At 41.6% G+C, this 20,455-nt stretch overlaps 1 protein-coding gene across 3 annotated transcripts; it reads right to left on the bottom strand.

The window, feature by feature from the left end:
• Positions 1–108: 108 nt before the first annotated feature.
• Positions 109–19,060, bottom strand: LSM14A (LSM14A mRNA processing body assembly factor). Of its 3 annotated transcripts, none has more exons than XM_009567923.2 (10): positions 18,703–19,060; positions 10,944–11,107; positions 10,214–10,346; positions 9,076–9,198; positions 7,097–7,273; positions 6,727–6,789; positions 5,884–6,063; positions 4,029–4,200; positions 2,940–3,168; positions 109–1,442 (listed from the first exon to the last, which is right to left on the bottom strand). In XM_009567923.2, exons 1-10 carry the CDS (start codon positions 18,821–18,823, stop codon positions 1,419–1,421), a joined length of 1,386 nt encoding a protein of 461 aa, XP_009566218.2. In that variant the 5' UTR covers positions 18,824–19,060; the 3' UTR covers positions 109–1,418. The 3 variants fall into 3 exon arrangements, with proteins under 3 accessions (XP_009566218.2, XP_053934260.1, XP_053934261.1); XM_054078285.1 differs by having other exon boundaries at positions 9,076–9,195; XM_054078286.1 differs by lacking the exon at positions 6,727–6,789 and having other exon boundaries at positions 18,703–19,058.
• Positions 19,061–20,455: the final 1,395 nt, after the last annotated feature.

Raw genomic sequence — 20,455 nt, 5'->3', positions numbered from 1 at the left:
GCGTCATCGCCCACTTATAACTATTCTGTTATCCCTTTTTCCTCCCCCCACCGCTCCCATCGCTGAACGTTCTGAAAACAAAGCAAAGAAAGAAGATAAACCAACCCATGAGATGAAAAGGTTTTAATCTTTGGATCCCTTTATTCCTGTGGCCTTCATATACAAATACAGACACAAGTGAGCAGGTTTCCACTCCGGCGTGTCGAGCCTTGTGAGGAGTGACCCCGACCCGGCCCAGAGTCCGTCCTCCGGCGCCTGTGACTGCAGGGGCCTCGAACCAGAGCCGCAATGTCTCCGAGTTATGGGCTATCAAAACGCAAACAACTTCAAACACTAAGAATTCTTTAAATCGCTTATGTCTACAGGTATTACAACAAAGTTAACATCGCAAGGATTGACAAATGGAGACGCACGTTTGTCCCAGGCACTCCCGGAGAACCGCGAACTCGCCTGCCTGGTCCGTTATTAAAAAAGTTAATAATTATCACTAAGTAAAATTAATTGCAAATTTTGACATACGAAAATTTCTTCTCTCCTTATTTGAAAATACCTCCTCAATTTGGTCAAATCCTGTGATATGCCAGAACCTACAAAATCCCACTCTTGCAGGAGAAGCGCAGAGTGTATCCAGTTCTGTGTCATGGAAGAACATTGTCAAATCCTCATTACAGTCCAAATATAAAATCAAACCTTTAAGCCTGAAAAGCTGCTAAAGAAAAAACCCAACTAATTCAGTGTTCTTCAGCATCTCCACTTCTGCAATAACACAGTATGTTTGCCGACTTAAAAATGTTTATTCTTTAAAAAATTAGTTGCTTTTTATACAGCTATACAAAGTTTGTCGTGTTTCTTTGGCAATGGGATATAATGGAATTTTACAACTATATAAAAAGTTTCCTTTGCCTAAGAAACAGTATTTACTGTGTGTACATATCTGACTGACAAAGCAAGTTCCCTACTGTCCAGCACCCTAGTTGATAAAAGTACAACTATCTCCAAAGGGATATTACAGGATTCCCAAAAAACAACCTTCAGTGGATCAAAACACTCACAGTATCGACGGCCTTCTGCATACAATTGTCCTTACAGCTTGAAGCAATTATCAAATACAGTTTAGTAATAAGAAAAATCCTTTCAGTGATGAAAAAATACTTAAACTCCATCGAAGTACTGCTTTATAATTAACTATACATAAGAAATTACTTATCCTTCTGTCTCAAATATATTTAATGCTCACTGTTTTCAAAGATGGCCATTTTTCAAAAGTAACTGCATTACACCCCTTTGAAATTAAATAGTTAAATCCCAGTGCTGGTGACAAGTATACAGCAAATTAACTTCATTCTTTGCAGAGATCAAAACTAATTCTCCGGATCAAGAAGGTCTGGACGTTCACCGGGCCTCAGCTTTCTTGGAGACTATGCAGCAACTTTGTTGTCTTTCTAGAAGGAACAACAGCAGAAAAATAAGATTAATTTTGAAAAAACAAAATTGGAAATCAACCTGTGCAGCAGCAGCTGGAGAAGATGCGCTGCGATGGCCTCTGTCAGAAAACCTCTGTGGCTCCCCTACCCTCTTTCTTCTTTTTCCCTATTAAATACATCTAAATCTTCAAACAGAAAAAAGATTGTGTTGCAGAAGTCTTAACTGCTTGTGCAATGAACTCCCAGAGAAAGTTCTTCTGTCCCAGTCAGAAATGTAAAAGCCTGCATTTACTTCCACCACTCTGGTTCACTGTATTTGTTAATGATTCTGAACAATATACCAGTACTGCCACTGTTTCTTAACAAGCGAACAAGCTGAATACACACACTTAATGCCATAAAAACCAGCTCGTACTGAAATGAAAAGATTGTGGGTCTGCAAGAAACTGAGCTCTGCTCATTCACATAATCTGTATGCTCAGTGAGCTTCCGGAGGAGGAGAACCTCTGTGTTCCTCTGAACTGCTGGCAGGAAGAAGAGTCAAGATCTTCAATAGTAAAAAGAGAAAAGGATGCAAGAGAGTTACAGAAGCGACAAATTGCGTAACTGTACTGCAAAGGAAGATTCTGCTTTGTAGTTATAACGGCTCTTACAGCATGAATTACTATTTCTAGGCTTACATGATGATGAAAGCACGTTTGTGCACCAGGTTAGCAGACTTAGACAGTGGCTTGTGCATAATGCTGAAAGGAACTTTAAGCTCTGTTTTACATTTAACTAAAAATGAAACTGTAGTACCCATTTTCATCTTCTAAAGACACTTCCCTTATGGCAAAGACCTTTTCTTTCAACACTTTTATGCCCTGCCTCCCACAGTTCCTTTGCTGAATGACTGGCTGACAAAGTCAATCCTGCCTCGGCTTTCCCAGCAGCTGCTGGATGTAACTATGGGGAGTTAAGAGTTTAAAAAAACAAGCATGTAACAAGACCTTACAGAACTCAAATATTTGACCTTCCTTTTAGCAAAGGGACATTGCTATGCTTCAGTAACTTCAATTACTCTATTTTAGGCGTTATATGGGATCTTGGATGTCTACCGCCTTTGTGTCAGCTCATTCACAAGTAATTCAAAAAGTCTGTTGCACACTAGAAGCAGTTAAATTACTTCCTCTCAATTTTCCAATGTTGCTTAGAAAACGGTTGTGATTTACATTTCAGGCACTTGTATTAATTCTGCAGAACTTTTACTTCTTCCTCACCTCCCAGTTCCAGGTATAGAACAAACATTTAGGGCACAAGCACGAAAGCAGCTTTTACTTTGGTTACTGTTGATTGTAAAATGATCCCATGTAACTAAAATGTCAGCATTAATGGACTACAGTTAAGTAGCTCAGGGTACCTGCAAAACCCTATTCAACACATTCTAGTTCAACATCCAATCTATCAGCAGGACTTTTTTTACCACTGGTGTCCAGGAACAGTGGGTCAGATCATAGGAAGATAAATATACTTTACCCTATACTCAAAGTCAGCAAACTCCCTGCCTCCACGACCTCCTCTGAATCCCCCACGGAATCCTCGTGGGGCAGTGAAGCCACCTCTTCCACCTCCTCGTCCTCTTCCACCTCGGAAGCCAATTGCCCCTCTGCCTCTGAACCCTCCACGGCCGCGATTGGGACGCAGCGGTATTCCAAAGGTCTCTGCATTTAATCTTCTTTCCTCAGCCCAAGTGGGTCGCCGTTCTCTGCCACACAAAAGGAATAAGGATAGTTGTAAAGCACACTTCAGAAGGAAGATCTGGCTCAATTAAAATCGCCACAAAGCCCATTAAATGAGAAATGATACATTAGTCACATTGTAAATCTCCACATTATCCCTTCTGCAAGGATCTATGTGCCTGCCAAAATTAATTTAACTGGACAAAAAGGGATGTGCTACAGTATGAACGATAGATTAACAATGCAGTAAGAGTTTCCCCCACAGAAGTACACAGTCTGTATCCTCTGCACACAGCATCACATAATAAAATAAATAAAAGCTGCCTGCAATTTAAAACAAGAAGCAGAAAGTAAAAGTTAGATGTTACAGATCTTAAGCTTCCTTCTGTAGCTGTTGGTACAACACAACAATCCCCCCAACTGAAAACAGGTCAGCAATCCACATCATCTTGTCTATTTAAAAGGCAACAGCAATAAACGAGCTTTAATTCTCCTGAAATGCTAACCGTCCATTCAAACACCACTGCCAGCCAAGACGGCTATGTAATTACTTAGAAACCATTACCAAAGCACAGTTATTTGACTGAAGTGATAATTTACTAGGAAAACAAAACAAAAACCTCAGGTCAGCAAATCTGGAAAGAAGATTCCAGGCTAGGGACACTAAGTTCTAGAAGCATGGTCCTAAAATATTTAAAAATGTCTTCCTATTAGTGTATTGCACTTGACTACAAAGAAGTGGTGTACTTCATATTAATTTTTGCCCACTGCATGTAGAAATAAGCTTTACTCTCTCCTGATTCAGAGTTTGATGTGATGACCAGTGCTGCCCTATGACACAAACATGCATCAAGGATTCTAACAAGCTTCTGCTTGCAGGACGTACCTATTGTCATCGCAGGAGATGTTATCAAAGAAGGATTTGGTTTTGTCATAGTAGCAGTTGGGTCCAAGTGGGTCTTCCTCATCCGCATTCCCTTCACTATTTTGGGTATCAACACCTGAGTCACCTTTGTCTTCTCCATTTACAGGCTTCTCTGGTTTCTCAAGTTTATCTTCTGGAAAACAGAAGTAAAGAGAAGCCTTCCACACCATCATACTTAACAAAACAGCACCGTTAACTTATTCCCAGACAGACACAAACTGTACTGAAAGCTCAAAAACACAAAATCCTGTCCAAACTGTAATGTGCATCAGACTGACTTCCATAAATGAGGAAGCTGCTTGCTGACTGGGGTCTTGATATCCTCTATATTCTCTGTGGGTTTAATTAACAAAAAAAACTTGTGGTCAGATGGATTTGGTCATACTTTTTTTTACAAGCTCCTGGCTTCTTCCTTTCCAGAATGAAAAGCCTCACTCAGTCATTCCCCACATAAAAACCATTCTATATTTCTGCTCATCCTTGTTACCCTTTTCCTTTGTCTCCTGGCTTTGCTGTTACCTCCTTCGAGACATAGGGCCAGCATTCAAGATATGCTGTGAACAGATTTTATCATATATTTCTTTCCTAATAATGCCTGAAGTTCGGCTTACTGTTTTCACTGGTACTAACAAAGCAGCTGCTAGTTCAACAGAACTAGCTATTACCATCATATCAGAGAACAGTTTAGGTTGGAAGGGATCTTTCAAGTCTATCCAGTCCAACCCCCTTGCAGCAACCACTGACAGCTTTAACTAGACCAGGTTGCGCAGAGCCATGTCCAACCTGACCTTGAATGTTTTCAGAGCTGCGGCTTCTACCACCGCATTGTACAACTTGTGCCATTGTTCCACCATCCTCAGCATAAAAAAAAATTCTTCCTTGTATCTAACCTAAATCTCCCCTCTTTTAGTCTAAGATCATTACCCCTTGTCCTATCACTACTTTCCCTGATAAAAAGCCCCTTTTCTGTCTTTCATTTAAGTCCCCTTTAGGTACTGAAAGGAAGGCTGCAATAAGCTCTCTACAACACACACACAAGAACTACCACTCTGCCTCACAAAATATTTCCATAGCTCTTCATGGTTGGCCTTCCCTCTCTTCTTTATTATTCTGAAAAAATTAGTATCAACGGCAAACTGTCAACTCATTTAAAAATGATCCAGAAAGAGGCAAACCCCAGAGAACAAATCCTATGGGACTCCACTGCTGTTTTTTCTCTACACTGAAATCTGACCATTTATCCCTACCTTTTGTTTCCCAGCTTTTAGTGAACCGCTTACTGAAATAGGAACTGCCTATATTAACCTGTAACAGTTTTGTCCAAAAATAGCAGCAGCAGTGTAATGAGCAGGTGGCTGGTCACGAGAGAATGAGGTAATTAAAACAGAAGCCTGCTAGAAAACAAAACACAAGTGCCGGCAGTACGTGTGTGAACGATTCCCGTGTTTCTTTGGAAAAGGGTAAAAGCAAAGAAATAACAGAAACTTTCTTAAATTGCAAGTCTCGTGCATCCTCCCGATTGCTTTTGGTCCACTGATAACTGAAAACATAAAATACATTTTTAACCAACAGACTTGTTAGAACATGATGCATAATATCTGATGGTTAAAATTCTTTCAAAACTCAAATACTGATTCAAGTATTAAGTTAATTAGATTACTCCAGTTCACTTTTCACTGATACTTTTAACATTTTTTTTTTAACGACCACCATCAAGACTCAGTACATTACACTTTTTAAAAGCTGTTCTCCAAGGCAGCATTAAAACAGCGAGACAGTTTTTCCATTCTCAAATCTAAAGCAAAAATTGGGTTACCTTTTAGTTTGAGTTTATTATGAAATTCTCTATCAATTTCCTCCTTGTTGAATTGTGCATTTGCACTTTCAAAGTCAAAGTCCTTCTCAAACTTCATTGGACCATCCCTCCTAATACCAAATCTTCCTCGGCCTCCTCTGTGGCCTCCACGGCCTCTCCGTGTTGCGGGTGCGCCTGGAACTGAAAAGAGGGAAATTCTGTTTGGTTTTGTTTTGTAGATTGTTTTTTCTTTGAGGGCAGTGGGGGGGGATGGCTGGTCTTTGGGGTGGGGTTTTTGTTTGGTTGGGTTGGTTTTTAATTCCTGAGGTAACAGGCTGGGACTTCGTGCATCCTCTTCCTGCACTGTTGTTAAAAGTCCTGTCAGAGCAGCTTGTAATTTGCAAACTCACCTACCATAATTACGGCAGTGACACAGACAGCATGACAGTACTAAACAACTTTCTGGAAACCATTAAAAGCTTTCTGAAGAGTTAAGATGTTAGTAGCTTTTCAGTCAAGTATTTTCATAGAAAGGTTGACAGGTTTTATTTCATGCTATTCCATTTATAAAATCCATGAATACTGCTTGGTTTTGCATTTTTATTCAAACCACTCAACACAGAGAGCAGCCAGAAGAGATTTTCTCTCCAACATTGACTTTTTGTGCTTATGTTATTCTGATCCAGTGCAAAGTTGTTATCCAGTAGAAACAATTTATTACAGTAATCTGAACTGCAAGATGCCCGGACATTAGAAATGGATGTCCTAGCACTTCACAAACTATACACAATGTTGTATTTTAGCAGACTTATTAAAACCCTGAGTCTGAAAACAATGATAGCTATTTCTCAAAACAAGATTTACCACTTTGTCGTTTGTTTTCATTTCTGAGTTCATTTTCTGATCTTGAAACCTTGTGTGCTTCAGCTAAAGTTGGAAATAAAAAAATTATTTGTTTATCCAATTAGGTATGTTTGATCGTACTTTTGTATATAGTTATATGGTTCAGATTTCAAAAAACCTCAAACCTATAAAACAAACCCACTTCATAAAAGGAAACCAAAATAATTTAGAATGTATGTTTGACTTCAAAATAAATATATATAGTCCCAAGTCTCTGCTGGCCAGCCTACTAGTAATGGACAGCAGGAAAATTCCTACACATTACGCTCAATAAGGGCACTTCACACGTGTATGGAAGAAAATAAGCCATACGAAAATCACTCAGAACTACCTCGTCTGTGCTCTTGATTCTCCAGCGATTTTTGGCTGGCAGACACCAAAGGTCTGGCTGGTACAGGACTCCTCCTCCCAACTGGTGCTGGAGTAGGCAAGTGAGCTGAAGCTGTTTGTACGGCTTGCTCCATGGTGGGGCTCCTCCTTAAGTGATCTACCTGAGGGCTCGAGCGACCTGGCAGCAAAACAGAACAATATCCAAACAGTTATCTCTAATCCACAAATTTGAGTTACTGGTCGCAACCAATCTAGACTGACAGGTTTATCTGCCTTACCAGTCAAGACAGCTGTGTCCAAAAAAAAAAAAAAAATATCTTTCTGCACTCTCAGATCCACTAATCCAGAATGAAGGTTATTTAGCAATTCCCCTCCCCCTAGTCTAAAAGAAATTAATGGTAGGACAATGAATCCCTACAACCCATCCATGATGTGCATTTAGCTGTAGAATGAATTTTTTTGATTGACTGGAGGTAAAACATCCTTTCTGCCTCCCTGGAAAGCCAAGTGGAAAGTGACGGCTCCCAAAAGCAGAGATACAGTTATGATACTGAAATTTCATTTAATCCAGCACACTCCGCTGTACGATCACCACAAAATAAATGAATAGCAATAGCTAGTGCAGGCAGATGAAGGAGCTATGAAAGCTTCCCCATAAAGTGTTGTTCATACATTTAATTTGCAGCATGAGTGACTAGAGCCAGAAACAAGTTTAGAATGAAGATATTTGACCCAGCCAGACAAGTTTATGATACCATACAGGTAAATTTACTAAGAAATTAGAATAAAATTCAAGTCTTAGTAAGTAGGAGAAAATACCAATGTCATATCCTATAAATACAGATAAACAACAGAAGGAAAAAAAAATAATACAAAGATCTCCAAACCAATCACACCACACTTACCATCTACAAACATGACAAGTATTTTTTAAAGCAAACACAGAAAAAACTTGTTGGTGCCTCACAGGAAGCTTTGTGGCAGAGTGCATGTTCATCTGGATCATGTGTCATATATCAAATCCAAGAATCACAGAAGTTTTAATTTCACCTATAGAACACCAAGCTACTCTTTCAACAGAGAAACAGTAAATGCTCAGCATGCTTTCTTTCCCCTTCATTTAATGCCATAAAGTAGAAGCTATTTTTCGTAATCCACTAAACTAATCCTAGAAAGCACTCCTAATCAGTACACAAACATTAGGAAAAGCCTATTTGCTCTAGGTAAACTGTTTTGCCAGCGTTACTGCATAAACTTAAAAATAGCACAGGGAATAGATCTTAGCACGCAATTTTACTCACAGCACTGAAAAGCGTAAGAGCAGAAAATAATAGCTTTAGGGTTTGGAGAAGCAACCATAACACGTTTGCATGAAAAGTGAGGGTGAAAGTGCTTAATATTTAGCTTTTCTTTGCCACTCAAAAAGCATCAAGAATGTATTTTTTGCTTCTAGTTCCTTTTTCCAATGTTACACATACTACCCATACAGTTTCTACGACTACTACACTGACTTCTCTGCCGTGTCACTATCTCTACAGGCCATCAGGTCTGCTGTTAATATTATTTATATAAATACATACATTAACAACAAAAAATCATTAAGGATTATAAATTGCAGGCTGAAGGACTTCACAAGTCTATCAGCATGAAGCATCTTGAGTTTTGCAATGCTGTCAATCAAATTTTATATTGAACTTCCATAAGCACCTATTTGCCAGCACCGTTCAACTGCACCAAGTCCCCCTCCTCAATATAGATGCTTTGAGGGTAACAACAAATGTGTTGCCAACATTTACCTATGCAACACACCAAGACATAGGAAAACTCTTCTAAGGAGCAAGTACAAAGATTCTCAGTGCTTTCTGGTTTTAATATCAAGTGTTTCCACGACAGAATTCAGCTGCTTGGTTAGCATTTCTGGCAATCAGCTAAATCACGTAACACAACAGGTCAAGAACAGAGTCATTGAAAAAGATTTACCTTGAGACATTTGTGTTTTTAGTGATCTCGCATCTGTTGTAAATGCAGAACCAACTGTAGTGCTTTGGGACATGCTAGCACTGGCTGAAGAGTCTGTTCCAAAAGATGTTAAAGAACCTCCTGCTTTAAAAGAAATAACATAGTTATAAAACCTGGTTTAGACTTTCTTCTGTCCTCCCCCTTTTTAGCACTACATCATTAGTGAGGCCAGATTAGGCAGTTATTCTAAAATACAGAGCTCTGCTCTTCCTTCCCATACACTAAGTAAGTTCAATGTAATGAATATTTTGATGGGTTTTCTTTAAAGAAAAAAAAAGTACTGCTAACTTTAGTATCACAAGTATTAACACAGTGTAGTCATGACAGCATCCTATAGAGTAATGAACAAGTGGTATTGGTATATATTTCTACTTAATATCTTTTAAAAAAAACTATGTCCCATCTTATTAACCAATATCCAGTTATAGCCAATTCCATCGCCCTCCTTTCACAAGACTAGCATTTTCAGTACCAGGAATAACACTGTCACCGTAACAGTTACAAGACTAGTTGCTGTGTGAGAAACTAAAAGGCAAAATAGAAACGTTTAAAGGAGGAATGACAGTAGGCTGGTGAGCCTCAGAGAGCACCAGCAGTATAAAGAAGCAGATACCTGTGCAGCTCACAAATACTTCAAGCCTGTACTTCATGCCAAGCTGACCTCTCACAAACGGCTGGAGGACTGTGCTGGCACACAGGCTGTTGAATAACCCTTGGTTAAGGCACAAACCACCTGGACAACCTGGGATACCAGATGTCCACAGCACAGCTATTAGGCTTTTGTGGAGAAGCTGTCTCTACCACTAGTGAAACATAATGAATACACAACGAATGCAATGAATATATATGAAAAGAATTCCTGACTACACGAACCTTCCCCTGCACATCTCTCCGAAATAAGGCATTTGGTTCTCCATCATAATCGCTTTGATTTGAGCGGCAAAGACTAAGAGAAATTCTCCACTTTTGAGCTGATCTTTGGGACTGACACAAATTGAAGACTTTGGATGTTGACAGAATTATAAGCACTCATTACTGTCTATGCACACACACGCAATTTCACTTACAGGAAAAGATCAAATAACAGAAATGAACATACCAACTCCAACAGCACCAAACTGCTGCCCCACCAGCGGGCTCGGACTAAACTGACTGTACGCAGGCATTCTGCCAAAAGGACCATAGGACCCCACAGACTGGAACGAAGATGTTGTCGAAGATCCTAGTGAGGACTGAAGACAAAACACATTTGCAGAAAATTCATGTTTACACAAAAAGTAGGAAACAGTTCTGTAAGGCAAGAAATGCAGAAACTCTAAATACTTGTTAAATTCACTCTAGCACCACCACTGTGGCCAATATTCATTGCTAGATGAAACACTTTTAAAGTTGTAGTCAGCAAAAAGTTGCACAGTAAAATCCAAAAGAAAACAAAACGAAACAAAAAATCACTAGCAATTTGGGAAGGTTTCAGCATCGACTCCACTTGACTTACACAAAGTCTGGTCTTTCCAAGAAGCCTTGTTTATGTGGCCTCCTGAGCCAAGTGCCTTCCAGAAATGGCATCATGGTCTACTGGAAGTCATTAGCTGCTGCTGAAAAAGAGGCAGCTTTGCCATCCAGCACATTGTGCTAGAGCTAGATTTCAACCTTGATTTAAACGGTTAGCAACAAGATTCAAATGAGGAAAATCTTTCCAGAGTTCTTTACACTGGGATGTGAACTTCACAGCAGCAAACATTTTGATTTTTAAATACTCAGCTAGAGAGCACTTAGAAGCTACCAGGTTACATCTGCAGCAAGAAACATCTAAAGATGTTTTCACTTACCTGAACAATAGCAGGGTCCTGTGGCAAAGAGCACTGAGGCTTTGGTGGCTCACAGACAGTTAGGTCTTTAATGTCACTACCACGGAATATAATATACTCAAAGACCTCATCACGAGGGGGTATGGGTCTATCGGTTGGTCTATCTTCTGTACCGAAGGAGCGAACTACAGAATTGGGAAGGGAGAGAAAAATAAAAACACCCCAAATTCAACAAAAAAGTTTCAAATATACTGCAGAGATCAACAGCTTTAGATAAAAATAACGACATTTTCTTCAGGGGGGGAAAAAAAAGCTTATTAATTAGGCAGCATATTCTTCGCCATTCTGAACTGCTCGGGCATAAACAAGTAATTTGATCTTACACATTTCAGTTAAAAATCAAGCAGAAAGACACATCTTCCTTTCCTTACTGAGACATCACTTATGCTACCAGTCACTTGCTGAATATTGCAACCGTTTTGTGAAGATAAGGGGAAAGAGTGAAGCATTTTTATGCTACAGTTAACACTTACTGTATATTATAGGAACAGGAACACCAACAAAAGCTAGCAAGTCAGTCCAGTGAATCAAGGATTACATGGGCTCAGATACTTCATATTCTGCACTTGTAAATCAGGAAAAAATTGTTAATACTACTAGAAACTAGAATATTAAAAATTACCTTAGGCAAAATATTTTTCAATAGATTGCAGGTCTGAGTCAATATTTAAATAAAAATCAGGAATTCAGTGGTGTATACATAGACAATTTTCACTAAGCAAAATGCATTCTTCTTGCTGGTTTAAGTTTCACACGATCTCTGTCAAACTAAGTAAACTCACTGGGGCATAACTGTCTTCCTAAGCATCCTGCAACACACCGAGACAGAGTGTTGTAAGCAAAAGTTGTAAGCTAGAGTTTTGGAAGCAAAAACTAAAGAGTGAATTCAAACCAGAGAAGAAAAAATAATGATAGTCATATTCTACTGAACATCAACTTAAACAACCCATCATCACAGTCTTAGCTCCAGCCTTTTAAGAGGTTCTTCTTTGCTTTGCAAGGTACTCCAGGTCACGCTGAGTAAACATCTGCATTTTGGTTTAATTTACCAGAATTAGTTTCCCCTACATTTTCAGATGCATCAACAATTTGGAGACATCATTAGGCACTTATTTGCAGCCATAAAGTCATTAGTCAAGAAAAGCAGAGCTTCCTCTAGAGCTGTATAAAGCGATACTGAGTCACTTCTCAGGCTTCACCAACCACTTCCCAACACTTGCTTCCTCTGGTACTGCACAAACAGCCAAATATTATAAATCTTTGAAAAGCATAATTCAGGGGTTAAGAGATCAACTCTACACTAAAATGACAAAACATATGAAGTGGTTACAATTATTTTCTTCATACTCATGTCATCTACTGAGCTGACATTAATCAATTTTTCTATTGCTGTGCATCTGAAAGTCTGCTCCGAATGGTACTATAAAAGGTAAACACTGTAGAAAGGCATATCCTATAATGAGAATTTCAATCTTTTGTTGTAAAATAAATGTCTTTTCTTCCTCTACAGAAAAAGATACCTGAAGCTGAAGAATTTGAAGAAATTAACTAAAAGTAATACACAATACCTTAACAACATTATCAATTGGTCATGTATTACTGTAGATTATCCTGTCGTTTCTTATTCATCACGTCTATTTCACTGTCTTGTCTGCAGATCCACATTAATATCCTATGCTCTGATTATTGTACTATTAACACCACCATCACAAGACATATAGGAACAGTTTTAACACCTGGCAATTACCTTTATCCATTCTAAAATAATTTAAAAAAAAAATTAACCTAACTTTAATCTAACTATACCTTATAACAAGTAAAGGGATTTTATTTTATGTCAAAAAGAATTTTGTTCCCTCCCCATCATAAAATTATTAAAATATCAAACGGAAGTATTTCAAATACCAAAAGTTATAAGCCACCCGTAAGATATTCAGCTTCCTATGCAACCAGATCATGACACTGATAAAGTCAACAATGGTTTTGCAATAAAACACATCAACAGTTGCTACTAAGAGTTTGGGGTTTTCTCTCTACCTTTCCATTGCCTCAAACCAAACTGGTCTTAGTGCAACTTTCTGAAAAATATGAAGACAATTTTGTCCAATGATGTTAGCTCTGCTGGAAAGGGATAAGCTAACTCCTCCGATTTGGGGTTCAACCTTCCCTTCACACCCAAAGCAATAAAATAACTATCTCCCAGTCTAACTCATCCTTCAGAGAGTACCACAACACAAGGAGTTGACTGCCACTTCTAATATTTTGCAAAGCAATAACTATCTTTACAGTTTATTCTTTCCTAGTCTGGAATAGGATTAAAAAGTCTAATATTAAAGTGGCGAGCACAGCAAGACCTTAAAAAATAAATGGCTTCTAGCATGCTTTTGCACAATCAGAAACATTAAGTTGCCAGTCTCAAAGCCACAAGGTATTGGAGCTGCAGCAGTCTTAGAGCTCTCCTGGGCTATGTCCTCAGACTACATCCTTCCTCCAGAACAAGGTACAGTGGTTCATAAATAACAAAATCCTGAAGAGTGAGAGGAAATGAAAATAAGCACATGAAAGATAACATAACCTTATAACACTCTCCAGGACTGTGGCAAATCCATTTAAGCTGACCTTGTCAATTCAAGTCTTTTGTTAATTTTTTAAGTGAGCCAAACTGGCTTTATGACTTGCAAACAAAAAGCAACCATAACATGTTAAAAGGAAACTTATTTTTTGTCAGTGTAACACACACACTTAAGCAGCTAGCTAGAATGAAACTAACACTGTTGAGCCTAACAGGATTCACGTACATGACTTGATGCCCCAGTAGATCTATCAATTTCATATTAAAGTGCCATGAGGAAATTTTTGTACAGATTTTGACTGGCCTCAATGTTACTACTATGCTATATTTTAATGCATGTTACATTACACCACTACAGCATCCAAGGAAAGCATTGCAACCTTCCCTATCAGTTAACAGAAATTATTACCTGTTGATTAACACAGGAAAAGACAGCCTTATTCAGAAGCCAAGCAATATATTCTGCTAGCAAGAAAGGCCTGTTTCCATACAATGTGAATTGTTGCAACTACATAGTTCAGTCTCTGTACACAACACTGACACAATCTTGTCAGCCTTACTTCATATGTAGCATACATACACAGAAACCAGTCTTTCTCCACGCTTTAAGCATCCACAAGACAACTTAAATGAGACCACAACTACCAGAACAGGTAATTGCAATCGCTGTCTCTCTTCGACACATCACAACCCTTTCCCAGCAAACATGTTCAGATGCCTGCACACATTACTGGAAAAGTAGTAACGTAGAGGAGCCAGCTTGTGGCAGACTCACTCCTTCCAAACAATTAATTCAGTCTGCATTCCCTTACTTGCACTGTGCACAGGGCTGTTTTGGCACACATGCCCTAATCCTCAAGGCACAGAGGCAGCATGGCGCTTAACTGCCTGAAACATAACTTTACAAAAACTTGGTAAAAACTTAACCCTTCCTGTTCCTGCTCCCATTCTGAACTACAGGGATGGTTCACATCTTCACTATAAGAATTTTTTTCTTTCTACATTTTCCAAGTCTTTCACTCAGTTAATATTGAGTAAAAGTCTGAAAGAAAGGGAAGTTTTCTCTCTCGTGTGTCATTAAACTATGGAACACACTGCTCCCGATGGCTGAAAATGCCATAAGTTGAACCACTTCTTAAATTACTGAAAGCATTTCATTACTATCTATTAATTATAATAGTTCCAAATGCAACTCTCAATGGTCCAAGAGCTGGTAAGTAAAAAATGATGCATTATACTAGAGACACAGTATATAATTTTCTTTTTCTTATACTCACATGCCTAAGGATTCCCTGCTGCTGCCAAAACCTTTTCTGACCCAATATGGTTGTCTTTACACAGCTTACCGACATTAAAAATCCATCTCTCTAAATCAAGGCCTTTAAACAGAAAGACATTATATATTACTGTCACGAACAATCACAGGCAGTTTTAATGCTGCAACATGCGAGACCACGATCGGCCCTAATTAATCTACAACTGCCCTTGGGTAGGGCAGCAATCACTTTACAGTAAGAAATTTTACTCCTAGTCGAGACCTGCAAATGCTGTATTCTTAAATTGGTTGGACTTAATGATGTCTAAAAAATTAGGTATGAATTACAAGTATGAATTAAAAGGACATTCCAAGTTAATTTACCTTGAGACTTGAAAACAGTGGTTCCAAACACTCACTTTGAAAAGCTGGCAATCAAAGAAAAACATACACACCAATAGCATATAAAAACCTCAAATAACCGTATAGCTTGCTTAATATTTGGCATCTGATAAATCTGTGATTTTTCACTGTTACTTAAATAACAAGACATTTTGTTAAAGGATGCATTGCCTTCCCCAAACAGATTCCAGCTTAGGATAAAAATGTTATGCTCAATATTTAAACAGTTGCTATCTTCTTCATGAGACAGAGGCCACAATATTTGTTAGTGAAAGGATCGCAGGTTTGTAAATAAAATGCCGATTAGAGAACTATAGGAGATTGCCTGTCAGTAACTGAAGACTGTAATCAGTATGCTGTTAGAAACCCAAAAAATCTTATTTCTGTCTAAAACCCCAGAAGATTTAAGATAAATTAAAACATCCCATATGGTAATCTCCATGAGATTAATCTCAGGCTTCAGGTCAGGCCACTGAAGTCCTACCATTAGGCAAATCTGTAGTTACTCAAGAACAGTTTCTACCTCTGCTTTTGCACTTATTGACACAATTTAAGTTAGGAAATGAATAAGCCTCCCTGCACTTAAACCAGGTAACAGTCACATGAAGCCAGCTATACAGCAGAGCAACAGAAAGCATCAAGTCATCTTTTGGAGGGGTTGTTTCTTGTCTCTTTCTGGCAGAAAATTTAACATTTGTGTTGAAGATACACAGCAAACAGTTCCGGTTTGACTTCTGGACTCACCACAGGAAGAGGAGACAACTACTGCCCGATCAACATATTTACAGCTACAGATAGTTCAGAAGGAATATCTGCTGCTTCCACACACAGACCCGGCCACATCTGTTACCTTATATATATGCTATCAGACCACACTTACACAACCCAAACCTGCATTTATGCAGAAACCAGAATACTCCAGAGTCGAGCATTTTGTTCATAAGCACAGTGGACTGTTCTGCAGTCTAATATGGTGGTTATCAGCTTCCAGATTAATCTCGAGATTTTTGGTGCCAGGTGGCCTAGAAATACTGGTTTACTCTCTTCTGAATCACAACACTATATTACAAAACACACATTCCTCAGCTAACTCAGCCAAGTTTTATTCAAGCAAATGCAATGGTTTAGATTTACATTTCTGATGAGAGCTATGGAAAGAGAGCAGATTAGATTTTGTAGCTGTAGTTTGATCTGTCTTAAATATGCACACTTTGGCAGATACGCCATAATATGACTGAACCACTCTTGAGAAGCCATGCAAAATTGGCTTGGTTAGCACTAAATCTCTAATTTAGGCCAAGACTACCATGAGCTCTTCAAGGATGGGATTCTTCTAAGTGCTTCTGTACAACCCTTAACAATCACAGCACGCAACTGAACTTTTTAACATTTCTTTCTAATCGCAGTGCCCATCTTCTCATATAAACAAATGCTGTCCTTTTAGAACAGATAATGCAATGCCAGCAAGGTAATTTAACCCAAAGGCAACTTTAGAAGTAAGTAAATTCACATCATGAAAGCTAGATGCTCCACAAATAAACCATGCAAGCCTGGGACCCAACTTAGGATAAGGCGTTTCAAAGCATATATGTAAGAATTTATGAAACAAAGCAATCTATTTCTTAAATAATAATTATCGGGGGGAGGGGGGAAGAGGAAGACGGCCTTAAAGTGGCAAGGCACACAAACGAGAATTACCACAAAGGCCAATGCCAGATGAAAGCAAAGTGCTACACAGCATCAGTTCCACAGACCAGCTATGACACACACCACCTATGTAAAAAAAATAACCAACTGCCCTTCCACCAGATTCCCAAGCCTATGGTATCAAACAGGAACTGAGGTTTGGAATACTTTCAGTCCTAAATATTTAAGTACCACAAGGAGCCATTCTTCCCCTCACCTAATGGCTGGACAAACCCTGCTTTTCCTTACACACTTAGATTATCTAGCAAAACTTCAGAGTCAAAAATCGAAAAGTAAGATACCATTGAGTTCTGCAGAATCTAATCATAAAGAAGCTATCAAAAATTCTGACGATGTTTTATTTTAATATTGCACATTCATTGCCATGGCTGATATACTTGTGTTGAGTGCACTGTCATGCACAAAAAACAGCGAAGTCCTTTGGATGCCCAGTTTCAAAGCTTTTCTTTTTTATCCCCAAGTCCCTGACTCTCTTCCCAGTAAACGCATTGTTCTAATTTTCTTATACATCTGCACAAACATATAGTCTCCACTGGTGTCTGTACTCAGTTTGGATTTACACAGCGCCATACAGCAACGTCTGAAACGAAGAGCTTACAACCACGCTTCTCTGGCAATAACCCAGCACTCGTGGGATCCACTTTACATCTCAGCTGTCTCCCACCCCAGTAGGCAGAAGAGTTCAGCTGTACGAGGCCCTGTACCCTGCAGGGCTGGAATTCTTGGATGCAAAGAAATCCTCTTTCCAGCCTTCCCCTCCCACTCTTTTATGCACTAACTCTGGACAACTTCCTCGACTATGGGCTTCACCCTTTCACTCTACCCAGGCCTCCCTTTGGCATCCACAAACGAGACTGAGCCCCTCTTTGTGTCTGCACCTCCACCGCAGCTCGTAACCTCTCTGTGGCCCAGGGAGAGCTAGAAGCAGGGCCCTTCGCTCCCTTGCTTAACCCCACCTCAGCCAGGAAGCTGCTCCATCCGGGAGGATGGCAGGAGGACGCACTTGTGGCCAAAACTACACGGCCTCCCACTGAAACTGGACTGATGAGAAGCTCAACAGGAACCAGCAATATGCACTCACAGCCCAGAAAGCCAACTGCACCCTGGGCTGCATCAAAACAAATGTGGCCCAGCAGGGTGAGGGAGGGGATTCTCCCCTCTACTCCACTCTCGTGAGACGCCACCTGCAGCCCCGTGTCTAGTTCTGGAGCCTCCAACATAAGAACGACGTGAAATTGTTGGAGCAAGCCCAGACGAGGCCATGAAGATGATCCAAGGGCTGGATCACCTTTGCTACGCGGACAGGCTGAGAGAGTTGGCGTTGTCCAGCCTGCAAAAGAGAAGGCTCTGGGAAGACCTCATAGTGGCCTTCCAGTACTGAAAAGGGCTCCAGGAAAGCTGGAGAGGGGCTTTTTATTAGGGCACGGAGTGAGCGCAGAAGGAGGAAAAGCTTTGAACTGGGAGGGGAAAGACTTACACTAGACATTAGGAAAAAATTCTTCACGATGAAGGTGGGGAGGCCCTGGCCCAGGTTGCCCAGAGAAGCTGTGGCTGCCCCATCCCTGAAGGTGCTCAAGGCCGGGTCGGATGGGGCTTGGAGCCCCTGATCTAGTGGGAGGTGTCCCTGCCCACGGCAGGGGGTGGAACTGGCTGGGTTTTGAGGTCCCTTCCAACCCAAAGTATTCCATGGCTCTATGAAGCCCACCGAGCCCCGCAGCAGTGGCTGGGCCCTCCCCTGGGGGGGAGATAGGCCTCCCCCGCGTCCCCCCGCGCCCTGCCCTCACCCTTGGCCAGCGCCACGGTGGAGTTCTCGGTGTCGATGGTGTAGAGAATCCCCTCGTAGCGGATCTCGGCCTTGGAGATGAGGCTGATCTTGCTGCCGATGTAGGGCGTCCCCCCGCTCATGGTGCCGGCTGCTCGGTCAGGGACCCCCCCCCCGCCTCCTCCCCTGCCGAGCGTAAACAGCCGAACGAGCTCGGCTCCGAGTCGCGGCAGGCGCTCTTCTACTCCCGCGTCGAGCGCGACCTCCCGCCGATCCCCCGGCGCCGTCTCTCCCTGCGCAGACTCCCTCAGCACAGCCCGCACCCACAGCGCCCCGAGCCTCCCAACATGGCCGCCGCCTTCATCTTCTCTAAGAGCCGCCGCCCCCCCTCCCCGCTTCGCTCCGGCCGCGAAATGGATGCCGGGAGCCGCGCGGATCTCGCGAGATGCAGAGCTGATCTCGCGAGAACGGGCGGGGTGAGCCCGGCGGCCGCGGGTGGCGGGGTGCTCCCGGCTGGGGGCGGCGGGTCCTGCCGGGCGCCTCCTCAGCCGCTCGCAGAGCCTGAGGGGGTGTAGGAGGCTGGGGAGGGGCTGCTGAGCAGAGTGCGAGGACAGGACGAGGGGGAATGATTTTAAGCTGAAAGAGGGGAGAGTGAGATGAGATCATAGAGTCATAGAATGGTTTGAGTTGGAAGGGACCTCAAAGCCCATTCAGTCCCATCCCGGCCATGGGCAGGGACACCTCCCACTGGCTCAGGCTGCCCAAGGCCCATCCAACCTGGCCTGGAACCCCTCCAGGGATGGGGCAGCCACAGCTTCCCTGGGCAGCCTGGGCCAGGGCCTCCCCGCTGTCATGGGGAAGAAATTGTTCCTAATGTGTAGTCTAAATCTGCCCCTCTGCAGCTGATACCCATCGCCCTTCGTCCTATCACTACAAGGCTTTGTAAACAGTCCCTTCCCAACTTTCTTGTAGCCCATTCAGGTACTAGAAGGTCACTATAAGATCTCAGAGCCTTCTCTTCTCCAGGCTGAACAAGCTCAGCTCTCTCAGCCTGTCCTCGTATGGGAGGTGCTCCAGCCCTCAGATCATTTTTGAAGCCTCCCCTGGACCAGTTCCAACAGCTCCATTTCCTTCTTATGTTGAGCATTGCAGAACTGGACACAATACTGCAGTTGAAGTCTCACAAGAGAGGAATAGAGGGGCAGAATCCTTTCCCTCAGCCTGCTGGCCACGCTGCTTTTGATGCAGCCCAGTATGCGGTTGGCCTTCTAGGCTGTAAGTGCACATTGCTGGCTCATGTCAAGCTTCTCAAGGGAGAAATATTCACCTGTAAGGGTGGGGAGGCCCTGGCATAGTTTGCCCAGAGCAGTGGTGGCTGCCTTCATCCCTGGAGGGGTTCAAGGCCAAGTTGGATGGGGCTTAGAGCAACCTGATCCAGGGGTCCCTGCCAATGTCAGGGGGGTGGAAACGGATGGGCTTTGAGGTCCCTTCCAACCTAAACCTTATTAGTGTCTGCAGCTCCCTGAAAGGAGGTTGTAGAAAGGTGGGTGTTGGTCTCTTCTCCCAAGTAACAAGCTGATAGGATGAGAGGAAATGGCCTCAAGTTGCACCAGAGCAGGTTCAGATCAGACATCAGGAAAAATTTCTTCACTGAAAAGGTTCTCAGGCACTGGCAGAGGCTGCTTGGGGATGCAGCGGAGCCACCATCCCTGCAGGGATTTAAAAGATGAGTAGACGAGGTGCTAGGAGATACAGTTTAGTAGTGCACGGGTATA

Source organism: Cuculus canorus, chromosome 13, assembly GCF_017976375.1.
Source record: "Cuculus canorus isolate bCucCan1 chromosome 13, bCucCan1.pri, whole genome shotgun sequence".
Lineage (NCBI taxonomy): Eukaryota > Metazoa > Chordata > Aves > Cuculiformes > Cuculidae > Cuculus > Cuculus canorus.
The sequence above is the reverse complement of the archived record's forward strand: the minus strand, read 5'-3'. Positions and strand labels throughout refer to the sequence as shown.